The sequence below is a fragment of the Notamacropus eugenii genome, chromosome 2 (genome assembly GCF_028372415.1).
Source record: "Notamacropus eugenii isolate mMacEug1 chromosome 2, mMacEug1.pri_v2, whole genome shotgun sequence".
Classification (NCBI taxonomy): Eukaryota; Metazoa; Chordata; class Mammalia; order Diprotodontia; family Macropodidae; genus Notamacropus; species Notamacropus eugenii.
Genome location: NC_092873.1, coordinates 437,089,222 through 437,111,726, shown reverse-complemented (window position 1 = coordinate 437,111,726; position 22,505 = coordinate 437,089,222). Strand labels below are relative to the sequence as shown.

Here is a 22,505-nt window from a genome sequence, read left to right as displayed (position 1 = left end):
GGGCCCAATTGTTTGATCAAGGTCCCCTTTGCCTTCCCAACTTTTTTCCTCCCACTATTTGCAGTCCTCTGGGAATGTCTGGGTCACCCACGAGGAGATGGAGACACTGGCAACATCCACAAAAACAGTGAGTTTATCCCGCCACCCTGCAGCTTAGGAGTCAGAATTGGGGGGGGGGGGTGACTTTCCAGGAATCTAAGAGCTCAGAGGGCCCTGAAGCTCATGAAGCTTAGACCTGCGAGAACCCTTCCATTTTTGAAGTAGAGAGAAATGGGGTGAGGGATAGAACTCTCTTCTCCATCAGTGCTCTATAGGGAGAACTCATGAGTTCTATCCTGGGCTGCAGGTACCCCAAAACATACCCATGCTAAGCATCTGCTGGAGCAGAAATAAACTGGAAAGGTCTTATCTCAGGCTCTCCTGGGCTCTGATGCCAGGGGGGCCCCTGTACCATAGGCGCAGCTCCTCAAATTGAATCATGGACCATGAGCAAGGGTATGACAGAGAGAGGGTCTGGGGGCTTCTTTAAGTTCTTACTGTCACTTTTTAGGACAAACCCAAGGACTTAGTTTACATGTGCCTGCATGCGCGTGTGTGCGCACACTTATGTGTATGTGACACACACACACATAAACACACACCAGCTTTTCCAGATAAATACATAATATGCCCCCATCCACTTTACTGCCTACTCTTTTCCTCTGAGAGTCTCAAGTCCCATCAGTCTTCTTTTGCCCCCACTTCAATTGCAGGTGACTTCCTCCCTCTGCCCCTTCATAAGGGGGGGTTAACACAGGTACAGGTTGTGCATTAATTGACTCAGTCTGTTTCTCCTGACATGCTGCACTTGCTCCTGCTAGGACAGCGAGGAGGGCAGTTGGGCTCAGGTAAGATCCCCTGCATGACTTCCTTTGAGGATTGACGTGCAGGATGTGAAGACCCCAGGAATTCTCTTTCCAACCCTTCTTGTTGGGGTCTGCTCCTCTCATATTTAAGTTTTCATTTTGGGTTCTATTCCCAGAGCTATCACTAGGCATTTCTGCATCCAAGGCAAGGTTTAAAAACTGTTCACTGCCTTTTACTGTTCATTTGCAGCATTGAATCTTCACCACATATATAATTAACTTACCACAAAATAAATGTCGTTACAGTCATGGGGAGCAGAATTTTCTGCCATTGAAAAATGTGCCATTTTTAAAAATGGCATTAAACCTTCCCTTAGAGTTCCCTGTTATGTGTTACATTCTAGATGTCTGCCTCCTATACTACTCTTAGTCTTACCTCCTAGAGGAAGAATCCAGACACCTGGGGGACTGGTTCCTTCAGGAATGCCAGGATACCTGGCAAGGCAGTGCTGGAACTGGCTGGCTCCTGGCTCTTCTGAACTCCAGTCACATCAGCCCTAGAACTGAGTATCCTTCCCTGGAGAGAAGAAACATTATGTAGACTGGTTGGTGTCAGCCTCTCCTCACCCTGCCTGGGAAAAGTACTGATCAAAGAAGAAGCAGCCCATAGTTAGTGGGTAAAGGCCTGACTGGTAACCTACCCACTAAATGGCCAGACAGTGGAGGGTTGACTCTGTAGTTATATAATATCAGCTCTTAATGATTCACAGTAAGTGATTTAAATACTTTGAGGATTCTTTGAGGGCCATACATCCAATTGACCATCATCAGCCTGAGCCAAAGAGAAGGGAGGAAGGTGAATGACAAATGACCATCAGCCTAGGTCACTGAAAATAGATTCAATTTTCAGTCATCCTTCCCACCTTCTCACCCTTACCCCAAACATAAGAACTACAGAGGGAAGTCAAACTACAGAGGGATGAACTACAGAGGGATGAAATCTTGTTTCTCCTTCCTGGGTAGAAGTTGGATTAACAATTCTTCTAGCCAAATGTGAATGCTGCAAATGGCTCTGCCCCTCACCCTTTTGCTCTGGCAGACCCTGGCCTATGGGGATATGAACCATGAATGGATTGGGAATGAGTGGCTCCCCAGTCTGGGGCTCCCCCAGTACCGCAGCTACTTCATGGAGTGCTTGGTGGATGCCCGCATGCTGGATCATCTCACTAAGAAGGACCTTCGAGTCCATCTGAAGATGGTGGACAGCTTCCACCGGTAAGCTAGAGCCAGGAACTTAGGGTCACTTTCCCCAACTCCTTGTCTCTGGATAGGATAGTGTATTCCCCAGATTTGGTCATGGGCTGCCTCACTATAGGAAGCAAGACTTTACTGCCTCACTGGGTATCCATTCCAATGCATTGGCTCTACGCCTTCACTCTTAGGAAGTCCTCCTTCTGTGTTGACCCTTACCTTCTCTCATTGTCGTTTTAAGGTGAGGGTCATGACTGTCCCTCATCACGAGGAGTGTTCCAGGAAAGAGCCAGGGTAGCTGCTAGACAGGGTTACCACAGAGGGGAGCCATCTTTTGTCTGAGAGGTAGGGTTTAAATGACCTCTGAGTTCAATGAATTAATCCACAAGCATTTGTTAAATGTGCCGGTCACTGGGCTAGGTGCTGGGAATGCACAGAAAGGCAGAGGTCTAGCCCCCACCCTCAAAGAGTTCCCATTCTAGTGGGAGACACAACATGCAAATAAACATGTACATGCAAGACATATACAGTGTAAATGGAAGGTGATCTTAATGGGAAGGTTCTAATAGTGGGGGTGGGGCAGGCCTGGGAAGGGCCTTCTGCAGGGGTGGGGTTCAAGCTGAGTCTTAAAGGAAGCCAGAATAACTGAGAATCCAAGGTGAAGAGGGAGAACATTCCAGGCAGGGGGCACAGCCAGTGCAAAGGTGTGGCGTCAGGAGAGGAATGGGCAGGACGCCAGTGTCTCTGGATCACAGACTACTTGGAGGGCAGGGAAGGCTTAGAACATTGAAATTGCAGGGGGGACCCAGCTTGTGAAGGCTGTCAAAAGCTAAACAGAGCATCTCGTATTTGATCTTGGAGGTTTGATAGGGACAGCATCTGGAGAGGTTTTCCTCCCAACTTTGAGATTCCATGATTTTAAGTCGAGTTTCCTTTGCCCCTTAAATGTTAAAGAAATTTAAGAATCACCTCCCTTTAGCAATTCTTTTTCAGCTCTTTTTTAGTTGATTCTCTCAGGGCAGAGCCTTCTTACTTTTCTCTTGACTCTGTATCTTTGCTTGAATCGAGGATTCACCAACTGAATTCACTGCTAAATCAAGCACAAGTAAAGTAGAAATGCTTTTAATTAGCCATCACTGTGTCATGGCCCTCTAGGGTCTGGGGCCTCCCCCAGGCCTTTCTGTAAGCTCGGAGCCCCTTCGGAGAGGGGTGCTGTTGAATCCTTTACTTAACGTTATGACTCATTGGAGGAATAGTGGACTGGTGGGCTCTCGCCTGAACCCAGGGCTGGGTTCTGTTGTGTCCAGAGTCAATGGGGGGAATGGGGAAGTTTCTCTAAAACTCATCTCTCTCTTTGCCTTGTGGATTTGTCTTGAAAGGTTTTCTTGATTCCTAGAACATAGTTCATCTATCATATCAGGTTAGAGCAGACTCTAGAGATCCTCTGTTCTGCCCCCTTTACTTTATAAATGAGGAAATGGAGGCCCAGAGGTGACGTGAGTCATCCAGAGGTTATACAGCATGTTGGTGGCACCAGCCCTGGTACCAGAACTGAGCTCTCTTAACTTCTGTTCCCCTAGACCCTGCTGCCTTCTCTCCTGAGTACCAGGATGAAGGCTATCCCAGAAGCAAAGGTTTCCTTCTGCCTCCTGTCAGAGCTGTCCGGTGCATCCTTTTTCTCCTGGAGGGAGCCTGTCAGGCCCTAGGCACCTGTTCCCTTCACTCCCCAGCTCAGTAATTGATAGGGAGGGGAGGGGGGAGCTGGACAGTTCTCCTTTCCTGTTCTGCTGACTGGACACATTCACCTTCTGCCCACACAACTGGAAGTGGGGGAAGGAGTCTCTCAGTCCAATCACAAGGGGTTTTTTTGGGAGCCCTTTCCTTCGGCCCAGGGGAAAGAACCCTGGACTTGACTCTTAGAGTATCAGTTAAATAATACTCCCGCCCTCCTACAGTAAGGTGGACTTTCATCTCCGTTGCTCTTTTCTCACAACACCCCTGGGAGATAGGTCAGGCAGGGACTCCTATTCCCATTTAAGAAATCAGAAAGTGAGTCCCTATGAGTTTAAGTGGTTTGCCCCAGGGCACACAGGGAGTGAGTTACAGAGTCAGGGCTAGAACCCTGACTACACCTCCTCACTCTCCTTTGCTGCCCAGCCATAGCCCTTTTGTAAGGAGTGTGTGAGATGATGTAGGGAGAAAACACACTGGAGCCCAGAGGATACGTGTGTGTGATGGGGACAGGACAAGGACTCGCTTCCATCAACCTTGAATGGCAGAAGACTGAGGGCTGGGGTTTAAACAAGGTCTTTCTATCATACTCATTTTTCTTATTTTTTCCCCCATTATACTAATTTATTAACTGGCTACTACGTGCATTTGAGAGGCAGCTTGGCCTGGTTCATAAAGTGCTGACATTGGAGTCAGAAAGACCTGGGTTCAGATCTCATACCAGATATTTAATAGCTGGGTGACTGGGCAAGTTTAAGTTACTTCATCTGTAAAACTGGACAGTACTAGCCATAATACCTAACAAGCTTGGAGAGAGAACTAATGTAATGAGTTTGTACTTTGCAAAGTTTGATAATAATTATGATGATAGTAGTGAGTATTTATGTAGCACATAATTATGTGGCACAGTTAGTGATCTTATTGATCCTCACGGAAACTCTCAGAGGTGGATGCTATTATTATCACCATTTCACAGAGGAGGAAATGGAAGCAGTTTCAGGTGGGTTGGATAGCTAGTATATATAAGAGGCTGGACTTGAACTTAGCTCCTGTGACTCCAGATATAGGGCTCTGCCCACTGTCCTGTGCTTCCTCTTGTGGAGGAGAGGACTTTGGGAATCCGGGAAAAGAGGTTCTCAGGATTCTCAGCAAAGTGAGAGGTAGGGTCTATTGAGAGAGGTGAGTTGGGGGGCTTTGAGGAGGGAAGAGAAGGTTGTATTTAAATAATTGTTTTGGGGGATGTAATAGGGAGTCAGTAGTACTGAATTTCTGAATAGCAGTGATGACCAAGTTGAAGTTAGATGGTGCTCAGTCTACACAATTGTATGATTTGTTCCTGCCATATTCTGCTTTTCTTTAGGAGAATCAGAGGTGGGGGTTGTGCAGATTGGGGATTACCAGCATGGAAACATAAGAAAGTCAGAGAAGGTTAGGGACTCAAAGTGATGGTACATAATTGAAATAACTGACCACAGGGTCAAGATTTATAGAATCTCAGAGTTTAGAGGGTCCACAGCAGTCACACAGTCCAACTGGCAGGCTGCAAAAGGAAGAAAGAGAACAGGGGTGAAAGGACGGGGAGAAGAGGGAGGGGTCTGAGTTCATGATGAGAGTAAAACGTTGGTCCAGGAGGAATGAGGCAAAAGGAAAAGAGATAATGTTCATAGAGGGAAAGTTCTGAGTTCAGAATCTTGGAGGTGTTGCTGAGATCCGCAGTGGTGTGATTACTGCTACAAGGGTTACAACATTGTGGAGACTGAGGAACTGAGAGACCAGTCAGCAGTGTGAATGTTGAAGCCCTGAGTCAGCTAGAGGTGATGGGTCACAGAAGTTACTGGAAGAGGCAGAGGAGTGCTCTGTTCTGGAGGTCTGTCAGTGGCTATAACAAGGGCTACAGTAGAATAAAAATGGCCATAGATAACACTTGTATAGTCCTTTACATAGATTTTCTCATTTGTTGGGTAGAGGATGCTAGGTGGAGGACAGTGTGATCTTCAAAAGACAAAGAATTTTTGAGTGATGGTGGCAGCAAGTTTTTGGTGGTGGATTGTAAAATGGGTGAGTGAAAGCCCTCTGGAGTAGGTAGACTTCAGCAACTATTAAAAGGAGATTAAAAGTTTGGGTTTCTGTGAAGGGAAGTGGTTCCAGACATGTGGAATAGTCAGTAGGAAGGCTGGGAAGAAAAAAGAGAGAGAGAAAAGAAATGCAATAACAAAATTAGAAGAAAATCTATCTCGTGATTCAAAGACAAAAAAAAGCACTTGTCTCAATTAAGGAATCACAGAGATAATGCCAAGACAGATGCTTTATTTGGGTCCCATTTTTTTTATCAGTATCTGAATAAAAAAAATTAATGAATTTAAACATCAAACAATGAGCATTTGCATATACATATTAGAACAGAAAAAAGAGGATTGTACATAAAATGCAGATCTTTATAATATACAGCTTTCTGACTTTAAAAAAACATAAGAAGAGTCACTTGTAACTTTGAAGCTGTTCCACTTTCTGACCTTTTTGGCCTTCCTTCTGTTCTTTTCTCTCCATTTAACAAAAAGATATGGCAATGACCTACCTTCCTTCCTTCCTTCCTTCCTTCCTTCCTTCCTTCCTTCCTTCCTTCCTTCCTTCCTTCCTTCCTTCCTCCCTTCCTCCCTCCCTCCCTCCCTCCCTCCCTCCCTCCCTCCCTCCCTCCCTTCCTTCCTCCCTCCCTCCTTCCTTCATTCCCTCCTTCTTTCCCTCACACCTTACCCACCAGTATCCCACCCCCTTAGAAAAGTAATAGGCAATATATGACATTTCCTGGTGGATGTTATTTCCCCCTCCTTTTAGAACTCTGTGCTAGGAAATACTTGTCACTAACAAGGAAAGTCTAGGGAAATCAGGAGCCTGATTCTTGCCCAGCTGGCTTTCCTTCACATAATAATAGTTAACTTAATTAGCTATTAAGTTAATAATGAATAAGAATTTAATATTATTTCCCAGTTGGCTTTCCATCCCTTAATAATAGTAGCTAATAAGTATTAATTAATAATCCATAACTGCTTAACAACAACAGTAATAGCAGTGCTTCTCCAATTGGCTTCCCCTCCATCTTACACCCACCTTAATGTACACGGTTCATTATGCTTACAAGTACTGCTTCCAGCTCTTGGTTATCCAGCGTTTCGAGGTTTATAAAGCACTTTTCTCATCACAACCTTTTGAAGCAGGCTCATTGTACCCTGACAGCTGCGTGGCCCAGCAAACATGATTCCTTATGGCTCCTTCTTGGAGAGTCAGGGAGGGTGTGGGGGTCCTGGACATAAACTAGCTGGGCACATAGCCAGTCCCTCCCCTGCCACAGGGCAGGACTCTGTTCCTGATGCCCTGGCTGATTGGGTGGGGGATCTGCAAAGAAAAACTGAGGTAGTGAGTGGGGAGAACCCATAACTGTCCTCTGGAGGTACAGTTCTCATTCTGGTTCTTGCTCAATGTGTGAATTTGAACAAGTCCCTCCCCCTCTCTGGGTCTCAATTTCCTGATATCTAAATGAGAGGCTCAGGCTAAGGGATGTTGCTGGTCCCTCTGGCATTCTTTGTTTTACTTTAAGCCTTGTCGCCCCTTTGGCTGGTTCTCCTTGTGATTCTAACCTAAGCCTTGTTTAGTGTGTACTGAGTACACGCTCAGACTCATCTTCTCCTGTCTGCAGTTTGAAGCTGAGGTGGTCTAAGGCTGAGAAGAGGTTCTGGTTCTGCTGGGCACTCCTTGTATGACCTTGTGTAAATCACATCCTTTCCAAGCCTACATTTCCTCTTCCATCAAATGAAGACTTTAGTCTATGGATTTCTGAGGTTCTCCTTTCCAGCTCTAAATCTATGATCCTGTGAAACAGGGGACTTTTTTTTTGTTTATTTTTAGTTTTCAACATTCATTTCCATAAGTTTTAAATTTTCTCCCCCTTCCCCCTCCCCAAAATGGCATGCAATGTGATATAGGCTCTACATATGCATTCTTATTAAACTTATTTTCACATTAGTCATATTGTATAGAAGAATAAGAACGAATGGGAGGAACCATGAGAAAGAAAAAAAACAAAACAAAATAAGAAAATAGTCTGCTTCTCTCTGCATTCAGACTCAATAGTTCTTTCTCTGGACATGGATGGCTTTTTCCATCATGAATCTTTTGGAATTGTTTTAAGTCCTTGCCTTACTGAGAAGGGCTAAGTCTATCAAAGTCAGTCATCACACAGTTATTGTGTACAACGTTCCCCTGGTTCGGCTCACTTCATTCAGCATCAGTTTATATAAGTTTTTCCAGGAAACAGGGAACTCTTTTGTCCTCCTCCGCTACTCTTTTGTCTTGATAGGGATTATTATGGAGGCAGTGGTCATTGCCTTTATGGTCATGGAAAGAGCACTGGTATTTTTTGCCCCTGTGACCTTGGTCATTTCATCTCCCTAGGCTTCAGTTTCCTTACTTGTAAAGGGGTTAGAATAGGTCATCTCTGAGGTCTCTTCCTTGTTTGATATTCTCTGAATTCAAGTATAGTGGAAAGACCATCGAATCTCATTAAAAACCCAGCTCTTCTGTCACTGTGACTTTGGGTAAACCACTTCTCCTCTCTAGATCTTAATTTCCCCTTCTGTAAAATGAGGAAGTTGAAGTAGAGGATCTCCAAGGCCCCTGCCAATGCTAATCCTGTGATCCAGCGATTCTGTAGTTGTCTTGGTCTTAACATTACCTAGAAGGGGTGGGAAAGATGTAGAAGGAAGCAACCTCAGGGTAAGGCCCCCATGTGGAGCGGACAGCCCAGTAAGAATGTCTAATGGAAAGGCAGAGGGGCATGGGTGGTCTGGTAAGTAGGCTTCTTCACTGCTACACAAGGAAGAGTTGTAATAATATGTTCTCCTGAGGCAAGTGGCTGGGGTTGGAGAGAATAGTGTGTGTGTGTGTGTGTGTGTGTGTGTGTGTGTGTGTGTGTGTGTGTGTGTGTGTGTGTGTGTATATGTGTGTGTGAGAGAGAGAGAGAGAGAGAGAGAGAGAGAGAGAGAGAGAGAGAGAGAGAGAGATCTGCAGTTGGTACAGGTTTCAGCTAAGCTGAAAGTGTGTCAGGAGAGGAAGAAGAGGAAGTCTTTGGTGGAGCTAGCAAGGGAAGGTGCTGTTGGTGCTCTCTGAATTCCTCCTAGGAATTCAGCACTAGAGTGCATAGCCCTAGCTACCCCTGCCCCTACCCTGGTTAGAGAGTTCTTGCTGGAAGCAGGAGAGTCACTTGCCTCCTTGTCCCTCCCACTCCCCTGGGCTCAGCACCATGCTTTGTGCCCAACAGGAGCAGCCTGCAGTATGGCATCATGTGCTTGAAGAGGCTCAATTATGACAGGAAGGAGCTGGAGAAGAGAAGGGAGGAGAGCCAGCATGAGATCAAAGGTGAGCTGGGTCCTGCAGCTGGGGGAGGGAGGAGAAAGGAGAGGGGAAGTGGGTAGGGTCCTGGGAAGGGCACAGCATAGGACTATGGCCCAGCTCTGACAGCACTCCCTGGATGCTAGGGTCCTAGATTTAGAGCTAGAAGGAAACTCAAAGCCACATTTTACTGACGAGGAAAGCAAAGCCCAGGGGAGGGACTTGACTTACTTGAGCGCATGCCCATGGTCAGTAACAGAACCAGGATTCGCATGCAGGGCCTCTGACTCCACATCCAACCTGCTTTCTTTACTATGTCACCTAGCTTCTTTGAGGGCCCCTCTTTGAGAGGCTGATTACAGGACCACTGCTCTCTCCCTTGATCCTTCCCCCTTCAGATGTGCTCGTCTGGACCAATGACCAAGTGATACACTGGATTCAGTCCATCGGGCTGCGGGACTATGCCAGCAATCTTCACGAGAGTGGTGTCCATGGGGCCCTCCTTGCTCTGGATGAGAACTTTGACCACAACACGTTGGCCTTGGTCTTACAGATTCCCACGCAGAACACCCAGGTGGGATGCTTTCCCTTATTTTCCACTTTCTGTCAGGTCAAGGCAACATTCAAAATCTTGTGTCCTTAAAGGAAAGAAAATTACACACACACACACACACACACACACACACACACACACACACACACACACACACACACACTTTAATTCCCATTAAAAGAACCTCTTCAATGGAATCTTCAGGTCAACTCATGCCTGACAAAGCCTTTCATGCCATCACATAGTATCTCTGAGTGGTCCCAGCCTCCATCTTAGCTCTAGAATTCATCAGGTCCCAGCCTTCAAGGAAGCTGTTCCATACTACTCTATCCTTGCTCACTCTTGAGTCTGTTCTCAGAAAATGGGTAGAATCGTAATGCCAGTGAGGGAGGACCAAGACATAAGCCTTGATCCCCATGATTTCTCTAGGCTGAGATTCTATCCCTGACAGAGGTGCCAAGAGATGAGTTTTGGGAGGGTATGATTGGCCTACAAAAATGAGGGATGTCTTCCTGATTTTTCTTTCATAACTCACTAGAAACTCATCACCCAAAAATTATTTGATTGTTCCTTGAATCTATTTATGTTTGGGGTCTGCATAACTTTCAGGGAATCATTTTTCGTTTTGCAGTTTTGTTTTTAGAGCTGCAAGAGATCGTAGAGATTATCTAGTGCAGTAATCTCATTTTACAAATGAGGAGATGAAGGCCTTGAGAGGTTAAGAGACTTTCCTCAGAAAACACAGTGTGAATTCTGTGTGGGAAGTAGCACTTGCTTTTATTTGTCACAATGTTAATCTATTTTAAGCATTAAGGTGGGTGGAGGAGAGAAGCCTGCAGTAGCCGGGGGTCTGGTGAGCAAGCCCATTTTTAGCCTAGCTCCTGCCCTTCACCATTTTATAAACTCTGATCATATTTCCCCCCAGCTCTTGTCTGTCATTTTGGGACAGAGAATCTCCACCCCTGATGGTTTTAGTCATCCTGCTTTGGACTTATTCCAAATGGGTTGTTTGTATCTTTCTGGGAATATAGCAACCAGAACTATTCACAGCATTCCAGCAGTGAACTTGCTTTGGCTTTGTACAAGGATAGGGTGATATTTGCTGTTGGTACTCAGAAATGTAGTGGCCATTTTGGTCATGGAAGCACAGTGGGCCAGAGTCTTTTGGAAACAGACCATGACTGATAGCTCTTCCCTCTTTCCTGATAATTGTCTCAGTGTCTCTCCTATAATTTAGAATCTGGATTATGCCCACTGGTTGCCCATTGTCCACATACTTATCCTCTCAAAGAACGTCATTAGTTTAAAGATGCATGGTTGTTGTTTTTTATTTATAGAAATCATGTTGCCTTTCCCCCACTGTGTTCAGTGATCTTACCTTTTATTATAAATTCTTCCAGACTATACCATGAGTGAGTAGTCCCAAGTCTGTAGTTCTCAGGGTCTCCGTTGAAGTCATTCTCATTGATGGCTGGCAATACTTCTCAGGAATACACTTAACACAATGATAATAGCTCTTCACATTTATGTAATCCTAAAGTTATAGCCCTAAAAGTTTAACAAAGTACTTTCACATAACTTTGTGTATTACATATATGTATATGTGTATATGCATGTATTTATACATATATATGTATATATATTTATAAAGTACATTTATATAACTCTAAATTTATAACCCTAAAAGTTTTACAAAGTACTTTCATCACAACCACCCTATGAGGTTGGTGGTAAAATATGAGGTCCTCCTTTTATAGATGAGGAAATGAAGGCTTTCACGTCTCATCTAGTGCATTCTTCTCTTTGCATGTCTGAGGGAGTCTGGGGAGAGGGCTTGAACTAGGTTCAAGGTTGTAACTCCTGTTCTCCTCTCTTCTTCCTGTTATTCTCAGGCCCGCCAAGTGATGGAAAGGGAATTTAACAACCTCTTGGCCTTGGGCACAGACCGGAAGCTGGATGATGTGAGTGTCTAACCTTAGTGGGAATTCCTTTGGGGAGTTCTACTCATTGTTGGCATTTGGCCTTCACAAACCCTTCTCATGCTAAGGAATGGGAGGGGGGTGGTTTTTGTTTGGGCCCAGAAGGCAGATCTAGGGACACTGGGTCAAAGCTACAAAGAGACAAACTTAGGTTCAGTGCCAGCAAAGAAGTGTCCAGAGTCGAAATTGTCCCAAAGTGAAGGGGCAACCTCTTTGGGGAAGTGGCTTCACCCTCAGTAAAGGTCTCCTAAGCAAAAGCTTCATGATTGTGTAATGAGTATCCTGTAGAAGGGATTCTCATTTAGTTATAGGCTGGGCCAGATGGTCACTGAGGCCTCTTCCAGCTCCTGACATTCTGGAGTTCTGTGGGAGAGGCACCAAGGCCTGGATAAAAACCCCTTGAACTCTATGTAGGTGCTTATAGCCCTATTTTGCTTATGGGCAGCTTTTGGGTCTCCTTATGGTATGTGGGCTTTTGGGAGAGGTTGTAATGTGGAATAACATTTCACCATTGCCGTCTAAAAAGATCAGAGTTTCCTCCTCCAAAGACCATGCCATTGAGATCAGAGTTTTTCTTGTGCATTTCTCTCTGAGACCCTCCCTCGCTTTATGGTAGCTTCAGCATGGCATATGCTCAGCTAGCTGCTTTGGATCCAAACTCTATTTTGCTATAATATGTGGGAATCTCAGGGTACAGACTCCAAGTGGGTAGCTAAATATTGGGGATTCGGTTGCTAAATTTCAGGGAAGAAATTTGAGACAGGAAGACTAATGAAGAGGCAATTGCAATAGTTCAAGTAACTAACTTGTTACACACTTCAGTGACATGGCTTAACTCATCGGTCATCTCCAGGTTCACTTTCTAGCTTCCAGTCTTGGTCCTGCCTGTAGTCCAGACCAGTGCTTTCCTGTCTCAGTGTTCCTGACCTCCTTCCCATTTGCATTGTTCAGGCTTTCTCCTAGATTACAGGCCAGGCCGCTGGTCCCTGTGCCCCTGAGGTGCTGTGTACCAAAATCCCCTTGAACTTCTCTATTTCCTTGACATAGTGTCTGTCCTGCTTCCCCCTGCACCACCCACCTGACATCCCACCCCATCACCTGCCAGTTCCTTTGCCTAATATACTTACCTTCCTTCAGTTAATTCATTGCTATTTTCCCTCTGCTCACTACAGCTTCTCTATCCCTCATAAAGCACCCTGCTCTATGATTCCCATTTTCTCATCTCTGTAGTAAAATCTGTCAGACTGCTTGGTGAATGGTTCTTGTCTACTTCAAAGATCAATTGATCAGTCAACAAGCATTTCTTAAGTACTTGCTTAAGTTGTTAAGAGACTGTGACCAAGTGAAGCATTGCCTGTCCTTGAGGAACTGACACAGCAGCAGGGGAGACCACTTCCATCCATGCACACTATTCCTCCATCCATCCATCCATCCATTCATTTCTTTTTACATACGTGTGTGTATGCAAAACATACACAAAGCGGCTATCAGGTAGTCTTAGTGAGAGGAAGGCTCTAGCCTCTGGGAGACAGAGAAAGGCCTCATGTGGAAGGTCTGACTTGAGTTGAGTTTAAAGGAAATCTGGGATTCTACAGGTTTTAAATGAGGAGGGGAGAACATTTCAGGCCTAAGGATCACCAAGGCACAGAGTCAGGACATGGTTCATCATGTGTGAGGAACAGGGAAAAGATGGAAATAGCTGGAAAGATAGGATGGGACTAAGGGCTTTAAACTCTAAATAGAAAGGTTTCTATTTAATCCTAGAGGTAACAGGAGCTGACTAGACTTTAAGGAGAAGAGTGACATTAGGAAAATCACTTTGGCAGCCATAAGAGTTGGAGGGGGAGAAATTTGAGGCAGGGAGGCTGTTTATAGTTAGGAAGCTATTGAGGTAGTTCAGTTAAAGGTAATGTATTAGGGCAGGGGTGGGGAATCTGTGGCCACACATAGCCCTCTAGGTCCTCAGTGCAGCGCTTTGCCTGAGTCCAAGCTTCATAGAACAGATGCCCTTCAAAAAAGGATTTGTTCTGTAAAACCTGGACCCAGTCAAAAGGCCATACCCAAGGACCTAGAAAGCCACATGTGGCCTTAAGGCCGAAGGTTCCCCACCCCTGCCCTAGGGCAATTACTGTGTGAGTAGAGGGAGGGTGTCACTGGACATTTTTGCCATCACAGAATCTGAGTGCAGAGATGGACTTTCATTTTACAGAAGAGGAGACTGAGGCCCAGAGACTCATTAACCTCCCCAAGGTCATGGAGGTGGTCCCAGCAGAAAGTGAGGATTCGAACCCAACTCTTTTTAACTCTCAATTCAGCACACACTCTCCCCACGACAGGTGCTGCTTCTCAGCTAGCCTCAGGGTACTTTGAGATTCTCACTATTTGTGGGAGGAGAGGCCTTGGGTGCTGGAGTGGGTTTCTGATTTAGGAAAGTTGACCTTTCCCGTCAAGTGGGTATCAGATAACTTATCTCCCTCTGTTTTCATCTTCATAAATATGGCTTTAGTTCTCCCTTTGCCCTCACTGTTGTAGATCTCTCTTGGCTCCTAAGTCGTCCTGGTCTCTGCCTGGAATATCAACTCAAGGGGAAGCTGGAGCTGACTTTCTGGGTTCCATGCACCAGGGTGGAGATGTGGGTGATGTCATCTGGTGGGGGACGTGGGAGTGCTGGGAAATGCAGAGATTCTAGAGAAAGAGGGCTTCATGGAGGAGATGACAGAGACCCAGGGTCTGGGTTGAGACTGTGATTCAGAGGTGGCCTGAAAATGGGGGAGGCTGTCACCCAATGACATCTCCAGGATCTGCTAAAGGATCAAGTCCCTTATGTCTAGAATGTTTCTGAGGCTTCCTTCCCAGGCTCCTAGCCTGCAGAGGGAATGTGACTATCCATGAGGGAATGCTGCTTGAAGTATAGTCAGTCAGTTGTCCAACAAATACTACGTGCCAAGCACTGGGATAAATGCCGGTTTATAGCAGTAAGTTCATCAGACATCAGGGTGGGGTTCTTAGAGAACACAGGAATTCACTTTAACAAATATTTTTAAAAGCACCTAACAGACATCAAGGTACTGTTCTAGGCTTTGAACAGAGAGATACAACAAAGATCCTGTCCTAAAGAATCTTTATAATCCAACAAGGGAGGGAAAATGTACACAAATAAGTGTGATACAAAAGGAGAGATCTAGGCAAAGGACTTCTGAGAAATTTGTGTGTGTGAGTGCATGTGCGTGTGCGTGTGTGTGTGTGTGTGTGTGTGTGTGTGTGTGTGGTCAGGAAAGGTTCCCAGGAAGTAGCACCTGGCTTGGGCCTGAGGGAAGGGTGGGTCTTCAGAAGAGGAGGAATACTGCTGTGGGGAGGGTGTTTATTCCTCCCATGAGCAAAGGCATAGACATGGCACAAGCTTTGGAAACTTTTCTTGAGCCTGAGTGTGCATGTGTGTTTAAGAGGAGGGGAGGTGACTCTTGGTCTGGGACAGGCAAAGGGTAGGCCTGGAGAGTCAGGGGATGGATGAGAAATGACCACCGAAGGATATTTATAGCCTGAGAAGGCCTTGATGGGCTTGTTTTTGGCAACCAGAACTGACACTTCTTTGAGAGGATGGCTGGGAAGACTGCACGATAATAATGGGAATAATAGCTAGAAGTTACAGAAAAATGCATTACAAATATCATCTCATTTGATCCTCCCAATAGCCCTGGGAGGTAGGTGCTATTATTATCCCCACTTTACAGATGAGGAAATCAGGCACACAGAGGTTAAATGACTTGCCCAGGGTCACACCACTAGTGAATATCTGAAGAAAGATTTGAACTCAGGCCTTCCTGACTCTAGGACCAGTGCTTTGCCCACTGTGACATCTCTGGTTAGCTGACTTATGACTGGTTTTGGCCAAGACCACCTATGACTGTCAAAAACTCCTTTGACCAGTCCAATCCCCAGCATTAAGCCAGAGAGAGAGAGAGGATGGAGGAAGAAAGAGGCCTGGTGAAAGACTCTCCAGAGAAGGGAGGTGGTGGGAGTGGGATACTTCCCCACTTCTATTTTCTTGTGGACAAAGTGGGGCACTGACTGCATGGGAAGTGTGGCCTTGGCCTTGCACATAGAAGAATGTCTGGTTCTGGTCACTGGTAGCTGGAAGCCAAGGGGATTTGGCTGAGAGGAGACACCTAGGGAACCAGATGCCCAACACTGTCTCCTCTTAGCTAGGTCTGGGAAGGATTGGACATGCACTAAGGCCTAATGAAGACCAGGATGGTGTGTCTGGGGGGGTCAACTCTTCACTTTTCCTCTAGGGGACTGGATGGGAGACATGTGGCTGGAAAGACATAAGAATGGAGATCCTAAGCTTGGGCTGGGTTGGTTGGACCAGGGCAGCAGGACCCTCACAGACAACTGGCCTGAGACACTCTTCCTTGGACATATAGGTCTGAGACACCCCACCTTAGAGCTAGAGGGGACATTAGAGGTCATGGAATTGAGCCTGCTCATTGTACAGATGAGCAAGTTGAGGCCCAGAAGGTGGAAAGTGGTCCCAGAAAGGTTCCTGCAGGGCTCGCAGGTAGAGGAGGTTTGAGGTTCCAGTTTGCCTAGGGTAGTGACGCCTCACATTCTTTGTGTGTCTGTGTGTGTACATGCATGTCTCTAACGTGCAGGGCGAGGACAAGGTGTTCCGCCGTGCTCCCTCCTGGAGGAAACGCTTCCGTCCACGGGACCCCCATGGAGGGATGCTCAGCACCTCAGCTGAGACCCTCCCCACCAGCTTCCGAGTCTCCACCTTGGGGCCATTGCAGCCCCCACCGGCTCCGCCAAAGAAGATGCTGCCAGAAGGTGAGCTGGCTGCTGGGGTATAGTCAGTGTCCATGTGGGCACAGAATCTCCCCCGATGTCCCCTCTCCCTCCTGATATTCAGAAGCCCAGTTGTAGGGGGTACCAGAGATGAACATGGTGGCCATATCTGAGCCCTAGTTCTGCCATTCATTTCAGAAGGCTGGTTGCCATCCCTGGCTTCCCAGTTCCCCATGCTAATGCTAAACTAATGGTCCGGCCCTCACCCCTCTGCCCCACCTTGCGCACTAACCCCTGCTCTGTGTGTTCTTGCTGCTTCTGACTTCTCCCAGCTGGGACATCAGGGTCACAGAGACTGGAGACCTCCACGGTTCGGACCTACTCCTGCTGAACTCCCCCCTACCTTCCCTACCCCGGGTCTGACGGGGGGTATGCCCGTGGCTCGGGGTAAGTGGGGGTAGGCCCTATGCCAGCCTGGGAATGGGCGTGTGGGGCCATCCCTACTTCTGCCCACATGAACTCCTCCCCTGACATTTCCCCAGACAACCTGCTCTCTTCTTGTTTGCCCCTTCCACACCCACTGAACATCAACCGTCCCTGTACATTCACCTGGGAGAGCTGCTCCCAACTCTACCAAGGAGCCTAGATGCTACCTTTTGGGTGTTGGCTTCCTCATACAACTGCTTTGTGCCCTCCAGGCCTGGCCCTTTCTCTAACACTGGACCGTGCACACTGCCCTGCCTGGCCTCTTGCCTTTTCTGCCTTGCTTTGCTCTAGGGATTAAGGGAGGTGGGAGCTGACCCCAAGAGGTGGAATGGGTGGGGAAGATTTGCAGCCCCTTACCTCCCTGGAGTCATCCTGGCTCCTCCTAACCCCATTCTCTCTCTCTTTCTCTCTCTGTGTCTGTCTTTCCTAGTTCATTCCCACTATCTCTACGGACACATGCTCTCCGCCTTCCGGGACTAGCCACGGCCCCACCCGGCTTCCTCCTTGGCCTCACCGGCCTGGCCGGCTCAATCCCCTCCTGCTTGTTCCTTTTCCAGTAGCTCCCAGTCTTGTCTGTGACTTTCCAGTTGCCCCTGGATCTCAGCATATACTCATCCTTGAGCTCTGACTCCCATCACCTTTGTCCATGTGTTTCATGAGGCTTTGGTTGGGGCCTCTGTGTGCCAGGCTTGGCCCCATGGATTGGTCATTCTTAGACTGCAGGGGAGAGAAGGCAGCAAGCCCAGGGATGGAAACAGCTCCTTCCCCTTCATCTTCTGAATACCCAACCTGTTCCCCTGGCCTTGGAGCAAGGCCCAGGCCATGTGGTACTGATAGAGTAGTGTGAACCATAGCTTCTGGGGAAAGACAACTGTGTACTCTGGCTCTGGACTGTTTCCTTCCTTCTAGGGAGGGTCTCCTAGGCCTTGAGAGTATTTCTACCTAACAGTTGATTTTGATACCCTCTGACAATTTCTACATTAGCAATAGCCACAGAAATAACTCTCAGGACTTCCTGGGGGTTTAAAGGGACCTTGAAATCTTCTGGAAAGGCAGGTGAACAGAGCAAAGGGCTTCTTCACCTAGGCTTGGGGTGCGGGGAGAGTGAAATAGCAGGAATATTTCCACCATTAGAATAGGTTCCAGCTTAGTCTCTCTGGGATCCAAGCCCCAGGCCCTGGCCAAAGAGAATGTTAGAAAGAATGGGGTTGACCAGCAGGCCAGATTGGGGAGAAGACGTGAAAAGAAATGGAATCCAGAACTGTAGGCCAAGTGTGCATGAATAGGGAGGCCCCTTTCTTCATTTAGATATTCAAATGTTGGGGAGGGGAGAACAGACTGTATTCGGTTAGCAATAAGTCCCACATGGACATGGAAGCTCTTCTCTCTCTGCTTGCTCCCCAGCCTCTGCCCGGGCTGGTGGGTTGATGGATTCTAGAAGAATGTCATAGATTCACACTGACTCAAATGTCACAGGTTCACACACTGGGGTGAGGAGTGGGCAGGGATCGTCCTCTGCTTCCCCTGAACTCTCCCCAAGAGATGAAAGTTAGGAAGAGAGGGGAGAGGAAATGAACTTCTCTGAGGAGTGACTACACATGTATCCTTTTTGGCTCAGAACCCTATGGACCCCGAATTTCCAATCCTCTGACTCTTGCCATTGATCCCTCTTTCCCCCTGCCCCGAGCCTGCTTTCTCTGTCCTGGGTGTGTGCCAGGAAGAGGCATTCCTAGGAAATCTTCCTCCTCCTATCCTTTCCCTACCAAGGAATATTGCAGGTGCCTAGAGTTTGTGTCAGTAGTGAGTGTCTTGGAGTGGGGGAGGGTCCAGGACTGAATTTTAGAGTAAGGAGTCAGAGACAATGACAGGTTTCCTGGGCCCTCTACAACCCACTGTCCTTCCTGAGTCTGTCTCTGGAAGAGGGCTAAGGTTTTATTCTTTGGGTAGACTTCAAGTGGGAAGAGCTGGTGTGTTGGTTTGTCTGCTTAGCTTTTGAGCTGGGCTTAGAAATGAGGCTGACTGAGGTGGCAGTTACCCACCTACCCCCAGGAGGAGCCCAGAGCAGTACTAGCTCTTGACCTGTGTTTGCTTTGCAATGGAAGGAGGAGGCATGTTAAACCTCTGTCTGCTTGCGTGGGCACTTCCTTCAGTCTGAGGAACTGAGGAAGTGCTCCCTTCAGAGGTTTAGGTGAGCGGGAAAGAATCTTTCTTTCTTCTGAAAGGCCCTCACCTGCCCTTTGGGACTTGTGGGCTCCCGTGCTGCCTGCTCCCTTCCCACTAGGCTGATGGAGATGGAGATGGTAGAGCTAGAATGTTTAATCAGGAAATGAGTTGGAAGGAGACTAGGCTGAAAGAAGAAATTCTGTTTCAAGATCAGCTTTTGGGTTGTAGAGTTTTGAATGCTAAGATCCTGGGGTTGTGCATCTAGGATCGTGGGGATTGCAGTGCCATCTGAATCCTTTAAAGGACTCAATTATTTTTCTTTTGTAAACATCCCATGCTAAATGGGCTGTGCTGAATGAGAGACCAAGCCAACAGCTGCATCTCCAGCCCTAGCTCTCTAGGACCTTAATGTTGACCTGCCCTGGCTGGCCTGATCACAGGGCAGAAGCTAGAGAGAAAATCCATCCTTCCAAGGGCTGTTGGGAAGCAGGGGGATCTGTGTTATGCCATGGTAGTGGGGTGTTGTCTCAGTGTGTATCTTGCCTAAGACTCAATATGTTTTTTTATTTGGAGAGTCACTAGTGACCCCAGGCCCCCTCACCAGCCTCCAATGTCTCGTCAGGTCCTCCTTCCTCAGTACTGTATCAGATCACTGCATCAGGAATGGGTGTGCAACGCCCCTCTGTGTGTGTGTGTATATGTGTGTGTGTATGTGTGTGTGTGGCAGGGGTGTGTATGTAACAATAAACAACCCGGTTTTAAAACAACATACATATTGCCTCTGGTCCTCTTGAATGTTGATATTCTGGGTTTTGGGCTCCCTGGAGGCTGCTCCTGGGTTGAAATTCAGTTAAAAAAATGAGCTTTTCTATTCAGTCAAGAACCCACTTGATTGCGGCTGCCACGGTGATCTCTCAGGAGAGAAGTCTGGGAACATGGGAGATGAAGAAAAGGAAGGGGGAGAGGGCTTTAGTATCTGCGAGCAACCTGACCCACCAGAAGGTAACCAGCATCCACCACCTATGTGCAGGGCAGACTGAAGACCACAGGAGGGAGTGGCAGAGGGGAGGGACTGATGCTCTGTCTCAGGAAGAATTGCCTGCTGGCCAGGACTGTGCGTCCCCAGTCACCCAAAGGGCAGGCGGAATATCCTTTTCTCCAAGAATGTGAGGCCTACCTGGCTCTTGTCCTTCATCAGGGAAGCTTACTTAGGGTCAGGCCTCATCAGTGGCAGGGAGGTTGACTGGATGGTCTTTGGTGCCATCGACTCATCCAGTGATTCTATGCCTTTCCTTCCCTGGAGTCTCCTCCTTGTAAAAGAAGAGACATTGAAGAACAGAAGGGGAAGGGTTGATGATATTCAACAGAAGCTGGGGCAGGAACTCAGGAGCCTCCCCTTCCACACAGCCGCTGAGGCCCCAGAACACCATTAAGATTTTCACTGAGGCTTCACTCCATCTAGGTGGATAAAACATGAGGGCACCAAGTTTATCTGCAGTCATTTGCATTCAATTTACATAACCTACCAGTTAAATTGTCATTTCCATTCCCTGATAGTTGTCATATTCGATTCCTTCTCATCCACCCACTCATCCACCCTCAGGTTTCCATCCACCAGATACATATGATGGGGGAGGAAGAGCTGTACCAAGCTGGGGGGATGGAGCAACTGCAGACAGCTCACATGTGAACTTGGCTGTTGTGAGCATCCCATGAGATGGTGTAGGTAAAGCATTTGGTAGACCTGGAAATGTTCCATCAGCGTAAGCCATGATGATTATGACTTCCTTAGGGTCCACTCAGTGGCCATGGAGGCCCTGGATCTCTAGGCAGCTGCCCCCCTTCCTTCCCCTGCCCCCTTCTTCCCAAACCTCAGATATGGTTAGTGGAGTTTATCAAGGGATTTATTTACAAAGTAAGAGTCCAGTTTACAAACATGCACAAGAACGTGAAGAGTGCTCAACAGTTAACTGATCACTTCCTAATCTAGATTTCTGTTCTCAGTCCTAGGGTCTAGCCATTTTTGTCAGGGACAAACATTCCTCTCTCCTTTTCCCAGATTTCTTGGCAGACTCCCTCCTTCTTATTCCCATCATGGTCTCTGCCCTCCCTTAGCTCTGCCCCTCTTTGAAGGAAGAACCAATGACATCCATTCTACCCCCTCAACACGTGACATTTACGAGTCAGCAAGGGGTCCACTTCTTATATACCTGGGAACAGAAGTCATACCTGCCTATTTCCTATGGTTATGCAATTCTTCCACTTAAAATGTCATTTTATCACAAGTGCTTAGTGCCAAATGTGTGGCACAGACAAGTGCCGCAGGAGGCAGAGATCTTTCTGGGGGCTGGAGCAGCAGGGGAAAGCTTTATGAAAGAGATGGGAAGTAATATGAGTCCTGAAGAATAGGTAGGATTTGACTAGCCAGAGGGAAAGTTACCATGGTGTAATGCAGTGGTTCTCATATTTTTTGGTCCCAGGATCCCTTTATAATTTAGAAAATTATTGAGGATTCCCCAACAGGCTTTTGTTTATGTAGGTCATATCTATTGATAAATGCTGTTTTAGAAATTCAAACATCTTTGTATTATTATGAAAATAATTTTGACTTTGTTGACCCCTAGCTTGTCTTGGGGGAGACCTCCAGGGATCCCCAGATCGTAGTTTGAAAACTGCTGGTCTAGTGGAAAGAGAAGAGACTGGCAGTCTGAAACAGACTACCCGGATTCAAATCCCATCTCCAACACTTATTTGCTTACTAACCACAGGCAAACCTCTCTGAACCTCAGTTTCCTTATCTTTGAAACAATAGAGTTGAGCTCTGAGATCTTTAAAACCCTCCCAGCTATAAATAACATGTCATTGAAAGCATTTGGGGACAATTGTGGTAGGTAGAACTGACCATTGTTCCCAGGACAATCTGACAAGGGCAGAATCTAGGGGGACTGCCAGCTCCTAAGCTCTGGAAGCTCTCTCTTACTGAAGCCCCCAAGATCCCAGGTCTTCACTCTATTTGCCTGCTGTCAGCGTGGGGTTCACTAGAAACGCCCCCCCCCCCCCCCCATCCTCCTTGGACAAACTGCCATCTGGCTGTGCCTCCCCAGACTTGTCTTGGTAAGGATAATTTTCTGAACCCAACCGTATGTATTTGCATTTATTTAGATTACATTTCATCTCATTAATTCAGTCCAATGATCTGCCAGGGGTGGGTAACCTGCTACAAGTTCCCAATCCCCAACTAGGCTGTTGACATCTTTTGTGTTAGCTACTTCTCCTCTGCACTCCAGTGGAAATCTTCTAGGTTGATGCTGAACCTATTACTTTTACCTA

At 47.0% G+C, this 22,505-nt stretch overlaps 1 protein-coding gene across 9 annotated transcripts in view; it reads left to right on the top strand.

Annotated features, from left to right (window-relative positions):
- PPFIA4 (PTPRF interacting protein alpha 4) overlaps positions 1-22,505 on the top strand; it is a 126,906-nt gene that overhangs the window by 47,231 nt on the left and 57,170 nt on the right. For 3 of the 9 annotated variants that reach the window (XM_072648160.1, XM_072648154.1, XM_072648161.1), the window contains 8 exons: positions 65-127; positions 861-887; positions 1,945-2,120; positions 9,139-9,236; positions 9,608-9,783; positions 11,655-11,723; positions 16,394-16,568; positions 16,859-17,436. In XM_072648160.1, coding sequence (XP_072504261.1) covers positions 65-127; positions 861-887; positions 1,945-2,120; positions 9,139-9,236; positions 9,608-9,783; positions 11,655-11,723; positions 16,394-16,568; positions 16,859-16,917 — 843 coding nt within the window. In that variant the 3' untranslated portion in view covers positions 16,918-17,436. The other 6 variants (XR_011975565.1, XM_072648159.1, XM_072648158.1 and 3 more) reach the window with 4 other exon arrangements.